A 22398-nucleotide genomic window follows, 5' to 3' on the forward strand; every position below is an offset into this window, starting at 1 on the left:
ATACGAAAGGAAACTTTTTCTCCCCTCAGAATCCTGCGCAATCTGGTGAGGTTATTACCCAGAGTAATGAAGAGTTCACCTGAAAATTACGTTATGCCACAGAGAGAATGAAACATCATCACTTTTAAGCAAATCGAAACGGTGTACTTTTAATACTTGGGAATATGACAACTAGAAAATATCAAGAAAAAATGGCAAATAGAAAAAATCCTAAGAAATAGAAACAATTGATAGCCCACTAATTTGTACATAATACTGAAGGTCTCTTCCTTTAATTCTAAGCTTATTAACACTTCAACGTATTATTAAACTATATGGCTTTCAATCTTTTTAAAAGGAGTTTGAATCAGTTAATACTATATTGTTAATAAAGTTCGGGTATATAATACTTTCTCTGGGTTTAGGGAGATAATGTTATCTTTTTTGTTTTTAAACAGATGAGGAAAATCAAGCTTAGAAGTGGAAGAACCCAGACATAAACTTTAAAGATTTGTACACCAACCTGATTCTTTAAAAAAAACCACCACCACCACCACCAAAGTAAAAAAGTGAGATAGTCATTCATTAACTGAATTGCAGATTACATTGGATAAAGTAAAAAGGACCACATGGATATCTGACCTAGACCTGACATACGATTACTTTTTATAGTCATATTTATGAAATACACTACTAAACATATATAGAAATAGAACTGTTCAATAATTTGAGTATTAATTAGATGGCTAGTTTGAGGGCTCCATTTTCTCTACCACTATGTAAACTGTTCTCTCCCTTTTAGTTATAAAAAGGCACACATTACTCTGCTAGCAAGTTTTTAATTTGAAGAATGATTGTATTATTACCTGAGTCATATATCATTCATTCTTCAGTGTTTATGAAACTGAAGACAGTTTTTTTTAACAGCACCTTTAATAACATAATTGATGCCCAATGATGATTTCCTACTGTAATTTGTTAAAGCTTTAATTACCACATAATGAGAAAGAATCGTGTATAGGTAACGGAACTTCTGTTTTGAACATTTCTGACATCAACAGCCCCTACATCAGACCCTTAGCCTGGTATCCATAGATACCTAGTGTCCATGGGTGAGCTTGGGAAATAATAAATCTCCTAAGTTTTAATATATGCAAGATTGTGTGTATGTATGTATGTGTGACTCCTTCTGAGAAGAGTGTACAAACCTCCTCAAAAGGCAACTATGATCTCACATAAATCAAGAAAACCAAGTCACATTTAAATAGCAAATGTTATTTTTAATCATAATCTAAAAAATGGTTATGGATGTGCATGTACTATTTCAATTAACTATCACACAGCTTAATCATAGTAGGTGTTGAATAAATAAAGGCTTTCTGGAAGGAGGAATATATATAGACACACATCTATGTTACATATAACAAGATGCTCTCATGAACACTGAGTAGAGGTACTGTTTTAAAATAAAATTCAGAAGTCTATGATCTAAACCCAACTTCATCTTGGTTATTAAATAGTTTAGACCACAGTAAATGTAGTCTCATAAAAGACAAGAATATATGTAGGAGAACTGAATCAAACAGATTTTATTAAACTTTTTAGGATGAGGAAAACAAATGATATAAAATAAGTCATAAGAAATGCTATCTGGTACTACTGTCTCAAACCATTTTCAAGGTTTTACAAAATACACAGCAAATACAAAAAGCTTCAACATACTCTTCTTTTATAACTTCTGCTGCAATAAATGCAACATTAACAAACATACAAATTTCTTCCATACTTCTTAAAAGTAGAATTACTGAATTACTAATTTTTACAATGTTATTCATACACATTTTTATTCATACTCTTTTAAAATGAGATCATTTTTGCCAATACATACATTATTTTCCTTAACTTTATTTTTACATTAAGCCAATATCTGTCATGCAGCCATCAAAAATCTTACAGTAAATTACACAGGTTTGTAGTCCAATTTAGACTCTAGCTTCTTAGAATCAGCCACTTTTCTGACTGCTTTCATGAAGTCTTCCTGTACTACAAAATCATGATCAGCACGAATTGCAAACATACCTGTGGAGAATAAAACAACATGACTGCTATATTTAACATGTGAATTATTTATTATAAGAAAACTAAGGGAGAGGGTAGGTGAAATGGGTGAAGGTGGTCAAAAGGTACAAACTCCCACTTAAAAAATAAATAAGTCCTGGGATGTAATGTACAGCATGGTGACTATACTTATTAATACTGCACTGTGTATTTGAAAGATGCTGAGTAAATCACAAGAAAAAAATACTTTTCTATGTGTGATGATGGAATGTTAACTAGACTCATTATGGTGATCATTTCATATTATATACAAATACTGAATCATTATGTTGTATACATGAAACTAATATGTCAACTATATCTCAAAAAAACTTTAAAGAAAACTAAATAATGTAATATTATTCTATGGAATAAATGTGAAGGAGCTTAGCTGTATTACTTTTCAGCCAACAGTTCTAATTTCCTGAAACCCACTATTATTGTTCAATTAATTTCCGTAACTATAGTGAGCACTATTTTCCAAACCAAAAGCTAGAAAACAGTGAGACAATTATCTGTATACTTAAATTCCACCTCACACAGACCCTGTATCCAATGTCATCTTGAAAAAAAACAAAACCCAACTATCAATAACACATACACATTTTAGGTAGAAGTTTCCTATCTCTACAGGCAGCAATCCCCTGGAAGCTGGGGGCACATGTATGCTTTGGGAAAACACAAAACACCTTAGTAATTTTCATAGCTTTTCCTTGTTAATAATCAAAAGCATAGAGAATAAGAATTAAAGAAAGTCAACAAAAATCAGTGTCATTATTCATGTGAGAAAATTTACTTTTATGTACAAATTGGTATTTTATATGACTTTCATATTCAAATATCACCATTCAGTTTTTGCTTTCAAGTTTTTGACAAATTACTTGTCAAATACTACTTGACAAGGAGGTAAAAGGTTTGTGGGTTTTTTTAAACATTAGTTGTGTCATAGATATGGGTCCCAGATTTTGAGACAATCCTAATTTCATGATAAGCTAAAGCTAGTAAGTTATCACTATCTACTAATTAAATGAATCCTACTATTTTCATTGAGGATCTGCTTATACTGAATTTTCACTAACATAAAATGAGTGGGTTGCAATAGAAAATTGCAAGGGTTACTTCCTGTCTTCCCTTTCCTTTCAAGATTTCTACATAAGGAATCTTGGCAATAGTCATTCTATGCTGTCCTCAGAAATCAGGTGAATGGAAATGACTGGTTTTTTAATAGTGAAGTTTTAAAACCTGTTTAGAAGGCTGCAACTAAATTAGGCAAGTTATTTTTCCAAACCTTGTGCATATTACTGTTTCCAAATCATTATTTAGTGAATGAGTGAATCTGAGATACATTCTAATCCAAAAAGGATGACAATCTCAGGATCTGAATGGAAAAAGACAACTATAATTGAATCAAGTATATTTTAACTCACAAAAAGATATGTTAACGAAAAAGGCTTGAAGACTAATAAAAAGAAAACTCAAGAATTTCAGTATGTCTCCAGATGAGAAGTTTAAAAAGCTTAAATTTTAATCCACACAGAAGTTATAGTTCTTTATTGGAAATAGCTGAAAGTAAACTTTTAAAAAATATGTGGAAAAAGAGAGAATATAATTTAATGGTATCAACCTTTAAGATTTTGATATTGCTTTTGTTTGGATTCCATCTGCACCAAAGCAATCTGCTAATAATAATTTGGTCTAGTGTAGATTTTGATAGGAGAATGTCGTAAGTTACCCCTAGTAGTTCAGGCTACTGACTGCTTACCTTTTAATTTTGTTTACTAATAAGTCTTTGTGAGCATGATTTATGTGATTTGTACTGAGAGTTTCTGGACCTGCAGATCTTTGATCCAGATACTGAGTCACAGTATACTCATGAAGATACTCCTATGGAGAAGCCATGTCTGAGCAGCCTCTTTAAACACTGTCTGTTGAATTTACAAGAAATGTTAAAATAAGGCTAAAGGTGATATGAAAACAAGAGGAAATCACATATTGTAATACTTAAAAAGTGTTCATATGCAACCTATGAAAGTCAGTAACCATAAAATCTACTGTAGATTTTTTTTTAAATTTTAAGATTCTGTGTGGAGGACAAAAACTAAATGACTGTATGTATGGTTTTAAAGCCACTTGGTACCAGAAATAAAAATAAAATCACACAATCCACAGAGAAAATTATACTAAAAAACTACTACATTTCTACAAGTTGAATGAACACAAAATTCATAAATCAATCTTTCAAAAGTAACTACTAACAGGCTAGTATCAGAAGGCATGTCATCCATTTTGTAGCAGATTGGCCCAGTCGGATTTCAGCCACAGGTGTGGCAGATACCTCTGTACAGTCTCAGACTTACTTCAGGGGGACAGCATGCTATCACTATGCATGTCTTTCCACATTCTACCCTAAGGCATCCATAAGTGCAAAGGAGTTAACATCCCCAAGGGCAGATATCATCCCATGGAGGAATGGAGGATGACAGCTGGTGAATAAATGTCTAGTCTCCCATATTTCAGCCAGATAATCGTGGAAAGAATTCTGTATGTTTCTCTGAGGTCTCATCAGAATCAAACCCCTCTTGCCTACAACAGTTACTGCAATGATGCACCCTTATAACAGCTTTCCCTCTTCCCATTTCACTTGCCCTATTCTCTCCTACTTCTTGGAATCAATTTCCCAGAAAATAACAAGCACTCAAATCCTTGCAAAGCTCAGGCTCTGCTTTTGGACAAACCCAAACACATTTTTAGCAAATTAAACAAATCAAAATCAATAGGAAAAAGTGTACTTTAAACCCTTACCTGCTTCAGTACAAACATTTCGCAGGTCTGCTCCATTAAAGCCATCTGAAAGCTTCACAATTGCTTCATAATCTGTTTAGGAAAAATAGTGGAAATCAGTTAAAAAAAATAATAATAGGAGACCTTTTTTTGATTTATTCCCATACAGAAAATTTAACTTAAGAGCTTGCTTAGAATTTAGTCAGCTAGGCATCATCTCTGTTAACATTCCACAATATCAACAAATAAAATCAATACTTCTGTTAAGTAAGCCAGCACCAAGCATAAATAAACATACTTCTAAAACTCTAAAACCAAGAAATATCAAGATCTGAAAGCATCTTAACCTGTTTCTACACAGAGAAACTGTTAAGCGCATGTGAACTTTAGATATGTCAAGCTATGACTCTTATTAAAACTGTAACCAAGTATCTAATTTGAATAAATCTAGAATATTCAAAAGCAACTGTAACCACAATGGGATTTAATCACATAAGGCAATATAAAATATACCAAAAATAGTCTTCAGACATCATTTTATCATACAGAATTTTTAAATGCTAGAGTAAACATTGGCTAGCTTTTCTGGTTTCTGTGAAAGCTCCAAGTGTTGAGGTATCAGATCTATGATAACTGTAATAGTTAAGTGACCTTTCTATCCATGTGATGGACGAAATGAAGAGCTGCTGCTGGTTTAAGGTAGCAGTTATGGACTTGATGTATAGCGAAAGAAGAGACACACAGGCTACTACAAGGTGAAAAACTGTGATAAGACACCCTCGTCAGGCAATCTGGAGTATATCAATCTCTATTTGAAATCACACAGATAATTCATTAATTAGTCTTCATTCAGGTTCAAGTTCATGTAAGCTTCTGGAGAGCAGAAATTCCTAAGGTTAGCACAGCATCTGGCACCTAGCAAGAGCTCAGTACTGGAAGAAGCTGGTAAAATTCAACTCAGTCTTACCAACTCAGAACTTTCACATGAGTAATGAGAAAGGCAATGGTCAACTATTTGTAATTATTTTGGACGACTAACTTTTAAAAAGTTTTTAAAGTTGCTTGGCAATTATACTAGATGCCTCTAGTCCAGGGGTCAGCAAACTTTCTGTAATGGGCAAGACAGTAAACATTTTAGACTTCGTAGGTCATATGGTCTCTGTCAAAACTACTCATTTCTGCCACTGTAGTGGGAAAGTAGTCATAGACAGTATGTAAATGAACAGGAGTGGTTGTGCTACACCAAAACTTTATTTACAAAAACAGAAGGCATAACAGAATTTAGCCCATAATAGAATACATGGCTTGCTGGCCTTTACACTAGTCCGGTCTCTAACTTCTATAGATAACTATTTTCTAATTTCTCCTCTGTCCTCAAATCTCTAACAGTACTTTCCCATTTTCACTCTTAACTTGCTTTCTATTTCACTGAGAGAATAAAAGCATTCAGAAGAAAAATCCTCTAAGTACCTGCCATATTTAAGAACCTGTTATCATCAGCATCTATATATGCTGCCTTTCCTCCTGTTCTCCTGAGAAGTCTATGCTCCTAGACAAAGCCAACCTCTCTTCAAAAAAAAAGCACATTATCAACTTGCATCTCTCTCCTAGATCATTCCCATCAGCATAAAAAAGTGTTGTAAACTCATGCATCTTAAAGAAAACTCCAAGTCCTAATCTCCATTTCTGCTGCAGCTCCATTTCTTCTCTTCTCCCCTTCCCTAGAGAACTCCTTGAAAGAGGTGTCTAAACTCAATGCCTCTTGTCCCATCTCTGATATCCATTTGAACAAGGCTCTCACTCCTACTACTCCAAAGAAATTTCTTTTGATAAGGTCACCAATGATCTTCACATAGTAAATCCAATCTCAGAACTCTTCTTATCAGACCCATTGTCAGCATTTGACAGGAAATTAGTCCCTCCCTATAATATTTCTTCATTTATTCTCCAGGACACCATCAGGTCCTGGTTAACTCCTATCTCTGTGACTAACCTTTCTCAGTCTCCTTTGATGGTTCTTCCTCTCAACTTTTCTTTTTTTTCCTCTCAACTTCTTAATGCTGGAATTAGCTCAGTTTTTTAATTCCTTCTCTATCAACATTCTCTTCCTTGGAACCATTTTTATGCTGATATTAGCCATATTTATAATTTTAGCACAGACCACCCCAACGAACTATTGATGCACACAGAATTACTAATCAACATCTTTACTTGGCTATCTAATTGGCATCTCAAATTAAATATTGCCAAAATCAAATTCCTCATTCTCCCTTTAAAACCAAATCTTTCCAGTCTTCCCTTGCCTTTAATTGATGGCAATTCCATTTGTTCAGTTGCATGAGTAAAAAACCTAAGTCTTCCCTGGTTCTTCTCTTTAGCTCACACCCTACATCTGATTCATTAGCAAGCCCTGTCACCTCTATTTTCAAAATATGTCCAGAATCTCATTATTTTAAAAGATTTTGCTACCACCTTGGACCAAACCACCATCATCTTTTGCCTGCATTACTGAAATAACCTAATAGATACTCTTGTCTCTATCCTTGTCCCCTCTAGCTGCAGCCAGAATGATCTTATATAACATAAGTGAATTTTGAAATATTTACAGATGAAATGATAATGACTGGAATTTGCTTTTTAAAAATCCAGAGAGAAGGTAAGAGGTGGGAGAGATTACAGATGAAACAAGATTGGCCAAGAGTTAATTACTGAAGCTGGTGGATGAATTCCTGGTAAGATTATACTCATCTCTACTTTCACATATTTCTAATTTTCTGTAATATAAAGTTAAAAATAATAAAAAGGAAGGTCATATCATTCCTCTGCTCACAATTCTCCAATGGCATCCATTTCACTAAAAACAAAAGCCAAAGTTCCTACGCAATGGCCTCAGTAAGGCTCTACACAATCTGATCCCCATTACTTCTATGATTTATTTCACTTGCTACTGTCCCAATAACTCTGCCACAGACACCCTAACCTCTATGCTGCTCCTGGAATGTTCCATGTACACACCTACTTCAAGGCCTTCTTACTTGTTCCCTCTGCATGATTTTCCCCCATATCCATACTTAGCTCCTTCACCTTTTAGGTCACTGCTTAAAAATCACCTTGGTAAGGCCTTCCCTGTGCTTCCTCCTCCCCACCTCTATTCAAAAATGTATATACATTCATGCGTGCTCCTGGCATTACCTATTCCCCTTTCCTTGCTTTATTTTTCTCAATAGGACTTATCATCATCTAATATACCATAAAGTTGACTCCTGAACAACATGGGGGTTAGGGGCACCAACCCTCTGCACAGTCAAAAATCTGTGCGTAACTCATAGCAGCCCTCCACGTTCACAGTTCTGCATCTGTGGATTCGACCAACCCCAATCAGGTAGTACTGTAGCATTTACTAGTTAAAAAAAAAATCCACGTATAAGTAGACCCATGCAGTTCAAACCCATTTTGTTCAAGGGTCAAGTGAATATTTTACTTTCTTCACCTGTCTTTCCTGACAAGAATGTAAGTTATATAAAGGCAGGAATTTATCTGTTTTGTTCATTGCTATATCCTCAGCACTTAGAACAATTCTTAGCATACAGCACATGCTCAATAACTATTAGCTAAATTCAAGACCACCATGTTTACTGAATTTAAAACTAGATTTGGTAGACTATCAGTGATATCCAATAGCATTTTACTTCATTTACCAAATGTAAATATATATAAAATAGGTTATTTACTTACCTATTTCACCATGCTTTGTAATGGGACCTGCATGGATTTTCAATATATCTAACCTTGCTTGTTCGTTTGGTAAATCAATATCTGAAAATAAGAAAATTATAAAAAGTTTTTTGCAGTCAGGATTTTTGTTTTTTAAACAAAGTAGAGGTGAGGAGGAGGTATGGGAAGAGAAATGGACATACACAAAGGGAAATGGACAGCAGGCAAAAAAGTTTAACTCACGTATTTTTCTATCTAATCTGCCTGGACGAAGCAAAGCAGGATCCAGTGTATCTGGTCTGTTTGTAGCCATGATCATTTTAACTCTATGTAGAGTATCAAATCCATCCATTTGATTCAGTAGCTAAGAATATATTTGTGAATATAAATCAAAGGCACATTTTATAAAGCATCCCAACCATTAAAAAAACACATAGCACACACCTTTTATAAAATGACTAAGACCATGAAATGTATTGCTTACAGATACATATGTGATGTGCAGAATGATCATTTGATGGAATCATATTTTTTTCTCTCTCTTACATAAAGGGATATATTTTCCATCCTAAAAGTTCCAAGATAGATTATTTAATGCTTTTCTTTTGGCCACACCTTGCAGCATGCAGGATCTTAGTTCCACGACCAGGGATAGAACCCGTGTCCCCTGCCGGGGAAGCACAGAGTCTTAACCACTCGACTGCCAGGGAAGTCTCCAAGATAGATTATTCAACTATGTACCTTTTTATAGCTATCAGATAATTTTAATAAATCTGATGGCATCCATCCAGTCAAGATTTATGAAACTAAGTTATGTGGGTCTGATTTCCAACGTTCGAATTTTTTTGTTACAGTTACTTTTAAAATAATGTTTCAAGAGCTTATGGTATGCCAGACATAAAATTTCTATCAGGATAACTGGAAACAATGATTTTCTACAAACTTGATAATAAATCCATTATATATCTTTTCAAATAATTCTACTATATACAGAAATACTGAGATACCTAACACATTTCCTTCAATTCCTAAAGTTTTCTTGAATAAATGTTGAAAAATCTAACTGCATTCAACAAACTCTTTAAAACAAAGCTAGCCTGACAATATGTCTATTTCTTCATGCCAATGTCTAACATACCCTAAGTGTTAGCTAACAACATATCAGCTTCATGAATAAAACTAGTATCTGCATTTTTTAAAAAAATACCTCAATTTAAGGCTTCTAATAGACTCTACAACTAATTCTAAAATACTGTCTTTTCTGAGCAGACAATATAATTTATAAAAAACAATTTTCAGATACCCCTGCCGAGACAGAAGTTGACAATGCATTACCTATGCTACCTATCTATTCATAGGAGTTGGAAAATGTGTTTGGAATCTTGCCATTACTTTCACAGAATTTGGAGTGGGAAAGGACTTTAATATACATTTCAATATCCCATCATCCATCTTCAATAATCAAAACTATTTTAGTTTCCTTTCATTCTCAGCAATGAAGAGAGGAAAGTATTAGTAATTTTTAGAGCAGCCTCATACATAATTACAATTCATTTATTGCCACTAGTTTTAATACATTTGTCACTCATATCTTAATAAAATACAAAATCACATTCACAATGTAAGTACAATATAATTATTTAAATGGCCAGTCTGCTAAAAAAATATAGAACAGTACAGCTGTAACTCAAATGAAATTCTGTAGATATCCCTATTATTTTCTAGCACTCATTTTCTTACTAGAGATTGTGGTAAAGAAGTGTTCACTCCTGTCAATACTGTACTTTCAAATTTCATACTTAAGTGCATTCTTCATTTAAACCATTGTCCATATTTTGACCTTCAAATATCCAATGTTTACTTCTTCACTTTATAAACATTGATTTCTTTACAAACAGGCTTTAACCAAATATTACCTCCATTAAAGTTCTCTGAATCTCTCTATCAGCTGAAGTACCCTCAGAAAACCGACGACCACCTAAAATAATGATGTGGAAACTCATATGCATCACTCCTTTCCTCTTTAAGCATCATTTAAGAAAATATGAAAATGATAGTGTCTGGGGTTTAAAACATTAAGATGAAAATTAATTAACAAGAATTACACTGACAAAATTAGAATTCATTTTGGCATAATGTTTATCATTTTCTCAACGTTAAAGGTTATTTATTGAGAATGGTTAACCTTTCTTAAGAATTTTTTTAAAGTAACATTCAATTCATTTTGCTACTACACACAAGTTGCAATTAGAGGTGAAAAAAGAGGGAAAAAGTTCTTTTAGATTTAAAAAATATTCCTAACAGTTTCAAGGAAAGTTTAAAATAAATTTTAAAAAAGTGTTATTCTTACCAATAGCATCTATTTCATCCATAAAAATGATGCATGGTTGATGGTCCCTGGCATAATTAAACATTTCTCGGATCAAACGAGCACTTTCACCAATGTACTTGTCTACAATAGAACTAGATACAACCTGATTAAAGGAAAAACATTATGGTAAACATAGGACAATTCAAATAAAATTTATTTTCAACAGCTACAAAAGGAATCTTCCCTTTACCTTTAAGAAATTGCAATCCAACTGGCTAGCAACAGCTCGAGCCAAGAGTGTTTTTCCTGTACCTAGGAATGACAAAGTCCTAATTAAATGGAAAGTAAAACAAATTTTCAAAAGCCTTTAAGAATGTAATCCTTTGAATAGTAAATTTTGCAAAATGGAAGCTAAATCTTAAATAAAAGCATTTAAAATCATTTAAAATCCCAAAGCACTTCCACTCTCAATATTAAAATTTAAAATTTTATTCAAAATATCCTTAATTTTATTTTAAGCAAACTGAATATATAACTTTAGAAATATATCAAACCCAACTTAAAAACAGACTATTATGGAAACTTGTACAAATACATTGGGCTATACTGAACACTGAGTGGACCTCTGCCTATGTATGATATTGTAATATCAAGTATTTGTTATTTGGAAACTACTGATTCAGTGGGTTATGAAAATCTTCCAAATACTGGCATTCTCCATTATATAACATTAAAAAATCACATTTGTTCCTGTCTTATATTAACAAACACGTTGGAAAGTTGTCAAGCCCATAATACCAGATGTAAAGTTTTCAAAAACTCAATTTTTGCTTGAAAGCTCAAATTTTATCACTGGCTACAGATGGTGTCAGTGGCTACAGTTGTTTACTTTAACATGACTGGCTAACTTCATTTTTTTAAAAAAATGTGTGCAGGGACTTCCCTGGTGGCACAGTGCTTAAGAATCCGCCTGCCTATGCAGGGGACATGGGTTTGATCCCTGGTCCAGGAAGATACCACATGCCATGGAGCAACTAAACCGTGCGCCACAACTACTGAGCCTGCGCTCTAGAGCCCATGGTCTGCAACAAGAGAAGCCACCGCAATGAGAAGCCCGCACAGAGCAATGAAGTGTAGCCCCTGCTTGCCGCAACCAGAGAACGCCCGCGCAAGCAATGAAGACCCAACACAGCCAAAAATAAATAATAAATTTTTAAAAAAATGTGCAAGGTAACCAATAACCAGTCTGATAATCGACTGTAAATTATCCTTTCAAGTAAAAATGGCATTCTGTGAAAAGCAGCTAATTTCAGCAGGCAACTCAAATAATCACACAAATGCTTTTCCTGGAGATATCTTATTTAGTATGCAACAGAAGTACTTGATATGTATTTTCCATTTCATCACAGAATACAAGACATTATTCAAGGATCAAAAGTTTATATATATATATATATTTTTTCAGTACGCGGGCCTCTCACTGTTGTGGCCTCTCCCGTTGCGGAGCACAGGCTCCGGACGCGCAGGCTCAGCGGCCATGGCTCACAGGCCCAGCTGCTCCGCGGCATGTGGGATCTTCCCGTACCAGGGCATGAACCCGCATCCCCTGCATCGGCAGGCGGACTCTCACCACTGCACCACCAAGGAAGCCCAAAAGTTAATATTTTTAATGCTTTAGCAGCAAGGACATTTTAAAGTGAAACTGACACCTTTTTAAAAAAAAATACTGCAAATGTGAGTGGCCCCGAACACAACGACTACTATACCATTTTGTGCCACTGACTTAATTGATCCATGTTATGGCATGAGTAGCTTTACCCTCATTGCTTTGCACCATCAGCACAGATGTTAGTTGCCTTTTTCTTTTTCACTGTTGACATCTTAGTATTACAAGAGTAAGTTCTGACCTTGCAGAATCGCTGAAAGTGTCTCTGGGACACCCAGAGGTCTGTGAACCACACAAGACCATTGCTTAGAATCACATGGCACGTTTAGATATATATACCCTATGAAGCACAAGAGGACCAAGCAAGACTAAGAAAATAGTAGACACACATCCCCAATCCCTTCCTTACTCTGAACAGAATGAAGGTTGGAATTGTCACATTAAATATCTCCATCTCATTTTTTTACTCCTTCATTCATTCATTCGCTCATAGTGGGGCAGACACAATTTAATACCAACCTGGTGGTCCATATAACAAACAGCCTTTTGGAGGTATTATTCCTACACGTTGGAATAATTCTGGGTTTGTAAGAGGTAATTCTATTACCTAGAAAAGAAGTTGCATGTTTCTTAAAAAGTTAGTAAAGATTTTGATGTACTTTCAAATATTTTAAGTAAACTATCAGCAGAGTTACGTACATGCATCATAATTCATAATAGATCTAGAATTCAGTGCTATGTAAAACCATTTATATTAGAGGTTTTTCTTCAGGTAGATGTAAGATATCTCTTAAATCTAAAAATCTTAAAATATTTTTTAAATTAATTAATTAAAAAGCATGTGGTAATATGAACAATTTATTTATTATTTAACACACTTGTTAAAATAACCACACACTTGACTAGAGTGATGTTTGCACGGGCATATAATCTGTCAAACACATTTGAACTGTACACTTAAAAACATGTGAATTTTACTGAATGTAAATTAAGCCTCAACAAAAAAATTAACCCTACAAAAAATCAGTTAAGCAGGGCTTCCCTGGTGGCGCAGTGGTTGAGAATCCGCCTGCCGAGGCAGGGGACACGGGTTCGTGCCCCAATCTGGGAAGATCCCACATGCCGCAGAGCGGCTGGGCTCGTGAGCCATGGCCGCTGAGCCTGCGCGTCCGGAGCCTGTGCCCCGCAATGGGAGAGGCCACAGCAGTGAGAGGCCCGCGCACCACAAAAAAAACACAAAAAACAAACAAACAAACAAAAAAAATCAGTTAAGCAAAAACAAAAAGATTACACTACTGTGCATCTGAAAATAAAAAATAATTATAAAATGGGGAACTTTGGTAAGCTATAACTGCCACTAAGAGAAATGGTACATAAAATTTTCTTATGTTGGTGTTTTATCATAGTAGTCTTAAAAAAAAAACATAAATCCTGCTCTCAATGTTCTAAGATTGATTCAAAGAAAGAAAAGTGGAGAACAGCAAAAGGATTTGACTGCCTAGTTTAAACTCTTCACTTGAGAGATAAACCTCTACTGATTAACTCTGTCCATAAGGTATGATTAAGACACGCCAAAATTGTGAGAAGTTAATACTCGCAATTGTCTGCAGGTAGATACTGCGTGTCCTTGGTGTGTGTGCGTGTGTGTGTGTGTGTGTGTGTGTGTGTGTGAGAGAGAGAGAGATTCATTCTGCTCCTATGGCTAATGCAGCAAATCACTGTAAAAGATTTCACTGTTTCATGAAGCACTTGTTCTTCCTCTTTTCATTAACTACAATGTGAAAAGAATAGGCTTTTATTTATGCTTAGGCCAATGCTTCCTCAAGTATGGTTTAAAAAAAAAAAAAACTTGGTTTCATAATCACCTGGAATGCTTGTTTAAATGCTAATTCCTGTGCCCCACCCCCAAGCCACTGCATCAAAACCATGCAGAGGGCCTAGGAATCTGTATCTTTAATAAGAGTTCCAGAAAATTTAAAGTGCTGAAGTCTGAAAACTACTGGTTTAGGGCTTAAATCAGATAATGTAAGCCTTTCCAATTAATCAAATTCATTCCTGAGTATTTCCATCCTAAATTAAGATGAAATCAATACAACAATTTGCTTAAAAGAGAATTGTTAAGAAGCTATCTGTGCTGTGAAGCAAGGCAACCCTGATTTGATTCTTCACATAAGAACTTAAAGTTTAAGCCACGCTAAAGCCAATATTTTTCTTAAATGACAGCAAACAGCTTTATCAAAATAAAATATTTAAGGCACAGATAACTTACTCTATTTAAGGGCAATAGGAAATCAATGAGGTTATGGGAAAAACTACATTACACACACTATCCAAATGTGCTCTGACCCAACTAAACTACTAAGATAATCAAAATACCAGATGGTATGGGCACTGGATTACATCAATTATTCTTAGCATTTTTTTCCTTCTTTGTCATAAAAAGAGCAGGATTTTTCAAACACCAAATTATCTCCAAGTTTAGAAAAAACCCATAATTTTCATAGCTAGAGATTCAGTGCTATTCTTCTCTTGGCAAAAATGTTATATATATAATATTCAGTAAACACTATTTGGACAAAGTGATTTTACATCCTCTTTCTCCCTTCAGGCATTTTAAAACCCGTACTACTTCTTAGTTACATTCAGAGAATAAAGCACACACTACCAACCTCTCGTAACTCCCGAATCTGTTCTGACAGCCCTCCGATCTCAGAGTAAGAAACATTCCCGGGGTCCTCATGTGACATGTTGTAAACCAGTGGGTCCACCTCTCTTGGCAAATACCTGTAATGATAAGGTGTATATTTTTCTTTTAAAAGATGTATTTTCTCTCAGCCTACAAATAGAGTATAAATGACTTGCTTATGCAAGCACCTGTAGGTGATCTTAGAAAATCATGTTGGGACTTCCCTGGTGGCACAGTGGTTAAGAATCTGCCTGCCAATGCAGGGGACACGGGTTCAAGCCTGGTCTGGGAAGATCCCGCATGCCACGGAGCAGCTAAGCCCGTGCGCCACAACTACTCAGCCTGCGCTCTAGAGACTGCAAGCCACAACTACTGAGCCCGCATGCCACAACTACTGAATCCGCGTGGCTAGAGCCTGTGCTCCACAACAAGAGAAGCCACTGCAATGAGAAGCTCGTGCACCACAATGAAGAGTAGCCCCCGCTCGCTGCAACTAGAGAAAGCCCATGCATAGCAATGAAGACCCAACGCAGCCAAATAAATAAATAAATATTTTTTTAAAAAAACATGTTTAAATTAATTTGAAATTAGTAAAAGCGGAAAAGTGGCAAAATATTCAGTGATCTCAAGGAGCATATATTTTGGATAAAATCTTCCCTCCATGAAAATAAGACATAAACTAAATAGTATAAGAAACTTACCTCATGATAGTTAGTGTAGTCATATCCAAAGCAACTCTTGTTCCTGGCTTCAGCTTACTTTTGTCAAGCTAATTGTGTAAAACAAAAGGTGTTACACAAACACTTGAAAAGGAGAATAACACTCTAACAGGAGCATAGTTAGAAGCCAAATAATCATTTTTACCCTTCAGAGAGAACACTAAGATTATACTAGATTATAAACACCATGCCCAAGGGAAGGGTTTATAAAAAGTAGTAATTCAAAGTTATTTCCTTCTGCTCCTTAAAAGAGTGCCCTTCTGTGCAATCTCAGTGTGAAATGAGAAATCACTAATATACAAATTCTGAGGTGGCAACAACCTTGTTTTTGAAGAAGGAATTGACTGTAATATTTTACTTTCAAAGGCTCACTATTTAATAGTTTTGCTCATTATTTTGATCTAGGCACTGTAGTACAGTGACTTTGGCAATTGGTACCAAAGCATTTATACAGAAATCCCTTAATGAACATTTGGGGGGGAAGGAAAGGAAAGCATCTTAAAAGTATGTCCATTAGATTTATTTTAAAAACTATAGTTTTGGAAAGAATATGTTATGTAATCATAGGAGATAAGGGGGATATGGACTCCATTTCCCCTTAGAGATTTTTTATTAAAATTCTAAAGAACAAACAAAAAAACCCCAGCAACCTTCATTCATGCCAGACACTATGGTAAATATATTACTGTACATATTAAATTGAATCATACTAAACAATTTATTGGCATATTTAACTTATTTAGATAGAAGTGGAGAGAATCTATCCAAATAGATTCAAATCACACTCACGCTGTTACTTGTCAAAAAGTTATTTTTCGAAAAAACTATAATTTTTTAGTTTTTTCGAAAAGTGCAAAAAAAAACACCTGCTTGCCAATACAATTTCAGAATCATACAAATTACTGACCACTTTTCACAAGATTTTGCAAAGAGCGCTTAGTTTAGGATTTAGTGCCAATTAAAATGAAGTGAAGATATGCTAAATACTAGGTTTAATATAATGGATTAAACTAAGAATAACTGCCAGGTACAGTAGTCCTCCCCTTATCCACATTTTCAGTTACCTGAAAATATTAAATGAAAAATTCCAGAAATAAACTAATCCTAAGTTTTAAATTTCATGCTGTTCTGAGTAGCGTGATGAAAGCTATGTCCTTGGAATGAATCATCCCCTTGTCCAGCATATCCTTCCTGTTAATCACTTAGTAGCCCTCTCGGTTATCAGATCCACTGTCCTGCTGATTGAAGTACTTGTGGTCAAATAATCCTTATTTTACTTAATAATGGCCCCAAAGCACAATGGTAGTGATGCTGGCCATTCAGATATGGCAAAGAGAAGCCACAGACCGCTTCCTAATGAAACAGGGAAAGTTCTCGACTTAATAAGGAAATAAAAATCATATGCTAAGGTTGCTATAATCTACAGTAAGAAAAAATCTTCTATCCATGCAATTGTGAAGAAGAAAAAAGAAACCTGTGCTAGTTTTGCTGTCACGCCTCAAACTGCAAAAGTTACGGCGACAGTGCATGACAAGTGCTGAGTTAATATGGAAAAGGCATTAAATTTGTACAAGATATTTTGAGAGAGACCACATTCATATGACTTTTGTAACAGCATATTTTTTATAATTGTTCTATTTTATTATTATTTTTGTTAATCTCTTTCTGTGCATAATTTTTAAATTAAACTTTATCACAGGTATGTATGTAGGGGAAAAAAACACAGCATATATAAGGTTTGGTATAGGCCCAGGTTTCAGGCATCCACTGGGGGTCTTGGAACATATCCCCCACGGATAACGAGGGACCACTGTACTTGAAAAAGAGCTTAAATAGAGATGAATATGAAGCTACTTCAACATTTACATCTATGGGGAATATATACTCTGGCTTTTCTAATATTTACCAGTTTTCAATTACTCTCTTGCCCCTCATACAAGCACAAAATATCTTAGAAATGCCAACTTTTGGCATCCAGAGGGCCCTGAAAGGGACATAAATATCCTCTGTCAGATTAGCCATCTGAAATTTTGATTTAGAAAATGTCATCCCACTTACATGCTAGGCAAAATCTTAAGATTGAATTTAGTCCCTAGGAAAAATTCAATTCTATAGCCATGTCATATAAATGGTTTAACACCTGAACCTGACATAATAAATACTCAGTTTAGAAAGCTCTTCTAATGAGTTTATAAGAATTCGCTAAAGACACTTCCTAATGAATAGGGTAGTACATAAATAGGCTTCAGAGGCTACTAAATGATCCAAAGCCATTTGTCAGCGTTTTTTGATGACTGCAGGATAAAATCTGGAGTTATTTCAATTTCCCGATTCTAATTTAAATGAACTCATACAAAATCAATTTAGCCTATAGTAAAGACTATAAGTAATATTTTTGAATGTTTAAATATAAAATGTAATCTATAAGGTCTAATACTTTTAAGTCCTCTTCAAAAAAGACACTAAAACAAAATAATCTGAGATATTTTCACTTCTAAAATTCTTTGATTTCTCAGTGTGTAGAGCTGACTGAGGCAATGCAATAGAGCAGAAAAGTAGAGACTACAGGGAGTCAAACCCATGGTTTGAGTTCAGGCTTTGCTAATAATTAGCTATATCTGAACAAGTCACCTTTGGGAGTTATGGGTATAATGCCTGACCTGCTTACCTTGAGAATTAAATACCTTATATGAAAGCGCTTTTGTCAATTATAAAGCACTACAGAAATGTAAAATGTTACCTGTCGACGACAACCCACAACATATCTTGGTCCATTTGTAGCTTTAACAATGACTAGAGGAAGAAAATGAAAAAAACAAATGAAAAATAGAAAGTAAAAAATAAATATACCCACATTGATGGCAGATTGAGTTTTATTTCTGTTCTCCAAAAGACAAGAGTTGAAAGACAACTTAGTCTATGCAAGAATATCATCTACCGGGCTTCCCTGGTGGCGCAGTGGTTGAGAATCCGCCTGCCGATGCAGGAGACGCGGGTTCGTGCCCCGGTCCGGGAAGATCCCACATGTCGCGGAGCAACTAAGCCCGTGAGCCATGGCCGCTAGGCCTGCGCGTCCGGAGCCTCCGGAGCCTGTGCTCCGCAACGGGAGAGGCCACAACAGTGAGAAGAATATCATCTACCTTCATTACAGTCATTAAAATAATAAGCATTTCAAAAGTTGGTGGTGGGGGGGAGGGGAGTGTGCTCTTTTTTTCTTTACTAACAATCTAATGCACTTACATTTTTCTTCAGTTAATTGCTTAAGTACTTCACCCACAATCTAAGAAAGAAAAAAAAAAAAGCATTACTTTTTGCCAAGAGTTAAAAAAACAAATCACCATCACCCTCTACACCCCAAACTCCATTACCTACCTGCCCAACACTTTGTAGGGCCTTCAGATCATTTTCAGACTTTTCATACTGCTTGGTAAGTTCTTTTAATTGTTCCCTTACTGAAAAATATAATTTGAACATTTTAAATTAAATAATCTTAGCGAGTTTAAGTCACTAAGTCTCACTTTGTTTATTTAAGTCTATTTCACTTTACGTGTACTTTATAGCCACTATATCAAACCACAAAAAAAAAAATGCCATTTGTAGATGACGTGTTTAAAAACGAAATGTTACAGAGAAAGCACTATGTTTTCATTTTCTTGATCGGCAACACTTACTTGTTTAAGCACATATTAGGTTACATTCATAACAGATATTGACATTCTGACACTTCCGGATTTGAGATTACAAACCCGAATGATGAAAGAGTTAGACCCTTCCTCACTTTACCTACCCACATGAACTGTTACTCTTTGGCTTTCTAACCTAAATAAAGCGCCACAGAATTATACAGTTAAGGTCTTCCTTCATTATTTAAACCATTCAGGTTTGTCAGTGACGGTGCACTAAGAAAAATTATAAGTACTCTTTGGGTTCAGGAGTAAGGGAAAATTGTGTGCCTGACAGAGTACAATTCAAAACAAGAGGAAAGAAGTAGAGGACTATGATTCACCGATGGACCCCTTCTCTCTTAAACTCCGCGTTCGGCTTTCCATTCCACTAACAAGCCAACTACCCGAGTCTCGTCTCTTGCTTGAGCTTCTTTGACTCAAGTCTCTTTCCGCCTCCGGGTCCCGGGACTCCAACACCGCACTCCTTTTGCACCTCAACCTGCAAACATCCCTGACCCACTTCTTCCCCACTCCCCTCTGGTCATCTTCCAATTATATCTCAGAACTGGGGATGTTCTCTCTGTCACCTGGACCAGACTGGGCCATTTCCACGCCCGAAGAGGCTCGGCTTCCGAAGCTATAGGCGGGGATGACAAAGCGCCTTGTCTCCGGACTGAGGCCTTCTCTCCTCGGGGCTCGGTTGCCGAGCTCGGCCAAAGGCCTCCGCTTTGTCAGAGACAGGAGCGGGTCCAGGAACGAGATTATGTGTAAAGAAAGGTGCACTCACACTCCTTGAGACGGCCGTCGATCTCCTTGTGCTCTAGCAGCTTCTTGCGGTAGTCCTGAAGCGCCTTATCTCTAGGGTCCGCCATGATGAGAAGCCGCCGCTCATAGGGGATGCCGGGAATGGCCATGGCCGCCCGGGCGGGGGAAGGGGCGGGGCGAGACAGGAGAGCCTCCCTAGAGGGGCGGGTTTCGCGGAAGACACTGCCCCTTCCGGTTTGCCCCGCCTCTGCACTCCACTTCTCCAATGTCCCCGTCTCTATGCGCTAGGATGCCGGCGTGCACCGAAGGAGACCTCCGGATACACCATCCCCAGCAGGTCAGCCTGGGTAGAGCAAAGGCGCTGTCCCCTGAGAGGCCCTGGTATTTTTAAGTCACTGCTGTTCTGGAACCACAAAAGACTTTGTAATAAACCAAGATGAGAATGAAATAGGGAATATATACATATCTCTCTAAAGAGCTCTGATGGCTTATTGGTATAACACAGATAGCCTACTGGTATAACCCAATACTATCCAGGATCTCCAGGTACAGAAGGAGTAGGCTACTCATTTATTCACCCAGTGAATGAGGTACTAAGGGTTGGATCTGGTGGGAAGATAAAAAAATAATTTTCAAGGTGTAATAAACACTATACTATAATGAAAATAAAACATGGCGGTGTTATAGAGTAAGGTGAGGAGAACTAATTTAGGACAGATATCTGAGATAAGGAGCCAGACATGCAACAAACTGGAGAAAAGCCTTCCAAACAGAGGAAACAGCAAATGCAAAGATCTTAAGGTGAAAAGGGGGTTGGCTCATTTCTTGGAACAGAAAGAAAGCCAATGAACCTGGAAGGGGGCGGGTTGTAGAGATGAGGGGCACAAGATAAAGATGCCTTCTTTCTGTGCTTTTGGACAAATTAATCTCTCAAAATCTCTGTAGAATGAGCATAATATTTGTACCTATCTCGTAGGGATGTCATGAGTATTAAACAACATAGTGTGCCTGTAAGCTATCAACACAACATCTGGCACATAGTATGCATTCAGTAGTGTTATTTTAAATTGTTTATTTTAAGGGTAGTAATGACCTCAGTTCTTGCGGGACAGGTCCACATTGCTGAACCTCTTCCCAGTATTACTCCTAGGGAGAATTTATTGCTGTTCCAAAAGAATCAGTCACATTCACCAGACTCCATTTGATCTCATCTTATCCAGTGGCCCTGGATGTTTGAGTTTAAATAGGTATATCTTATATATACATATAAATTGCAAATTTAAGTGAATTAAATTATAAAAAAATTATTAGGAAATTAAAAGATGCCTTCAAATTTATTAGGAAAAAATATTATGGATATTGTGTGACTATTCTATTCTGTTTTTTCTAAATATAACTGGTAATTGCAGTTAGACAATAAACAGGGAAGATGGATTGAGCAGGGTTAGTCTCTTCTCCCACCCAGCTGCAACTATTCTGGTCAAACTATATCAAAAGAGTATCACCTCTGACATCAAGAAGTAAAGAAGAGAGGATGGGTCAAAGAAAAAAATATATATATAGCTCAGTTTGATTCAATTCAATAAATATGTATAAGCACATACTAGTGTGTTATTTCAACATAACACACCAATATTTTAAACTCCCTTGACTCTTATTCTTCTTCTCTCACCCATCTGGCAAAATTCCAACTTCAGTTGAAACTCCTGTCTGTCTTCTGTATGCGTGCAACAGAACAGCCCTGTTCCTTTTTATATGCACCTCTAAGACTGTATCCCTGTCCATCAGAAAATGTAGGTTAATTTGTAATTATACATTCATAATGTTTAAATGCAATTAAATGTGCCTTTTCCCCCTAGTAGACTGTAAGCTCCAGGAAAACAAGGACTATGACTATTTCTTGCTCACTATTGTATCTCCAGAATATGGATATATATATACTATTGAATGAATTTGTGAATATGTTAGACACTATGATAAGTAAGCAGAGATACAAAAAGACTAAGAAATGTCAT

At 35.9% G+C, this 22398-nt stretch overlaps 1 protein-coding gene across 1 annotated transcript; it reads right to left on the reverse strand.

Moving 5' to 3' along the window:
* Positions 1–1542: 1542 nt before the first annotated feature.
* On the reverse strand, positions 1543–20609 carry PSMC6 (proteasome 26S subunit, ATPase 6). The gene is made up of 14 exons (XM_059057174.2): positions 20406–20609; positions 19326–19405; positions 19194–19233; positions 18694–18746; positions 15936–16003; positions 15218–15332; positions 13068–13155; positions 11133–11194; positions 10922–11045; positions 10488–10549; positions 8815–8935; positions 8593–8673; positions 4879–4950; positions 1543–2058 (listed from the first exon to the last, which is right to left on the reverse strand). The coding sequence occupies exons 1-14, from the start codon at positions 20530–20532 to the stop codon at positions 1940–1942; spliced, it is 1212 nt and encodes a 403-aa protein (XP_058913157.1). The 5' UTR covers positions 20533–20609; the 3' UTR covers positions 1543–1939.
* Positions 20610–22398: the final 1789 nt, after the last annotated feature.

Source organism: Kogia breviceps, chromosome 3 (genome assembly GCF_026419965.1).
Source record: "Kogia breviceps isolate mKogBre1 chromosome 3, mKogBre1 haplotype 1, whole genome shotgun sequence".
Taxonomy (NCBI): domain Eukaryota; kingdom Metazoa; phylum Chordata; class Mammalia; order Artiodactyla; family Physeteridae; genus Kogia; species Kogia breviceps.

What these genes read in the sequence shown, in the direction of transcription:
- PSMC6 (XM_059057174.2), bottom strand. Translation starts at nt 20,532, where the DNA reads ATGGCCATTCCCGGCATCCCCTATGAGCGGCGGCTTCTCATCATGGCG. An exon ending in ACTACACTAACTATCATGAG is followed by an intron (nt 15,333 to 15,935) that starts GTAAGTTTCTTA and finishes TTATCATTACAG; the next exon opens with GTATTTGCCAAGAGAGGTGG. An exon ending in CAGATTAGATAGAAAAATAC is followed by an intron (nt 8,674 to 8,814) that starts GTGAGTTAAACT and finishes TCTTATTTTCAG; the next exon opens with ATATTGATTTACCAAACGAA.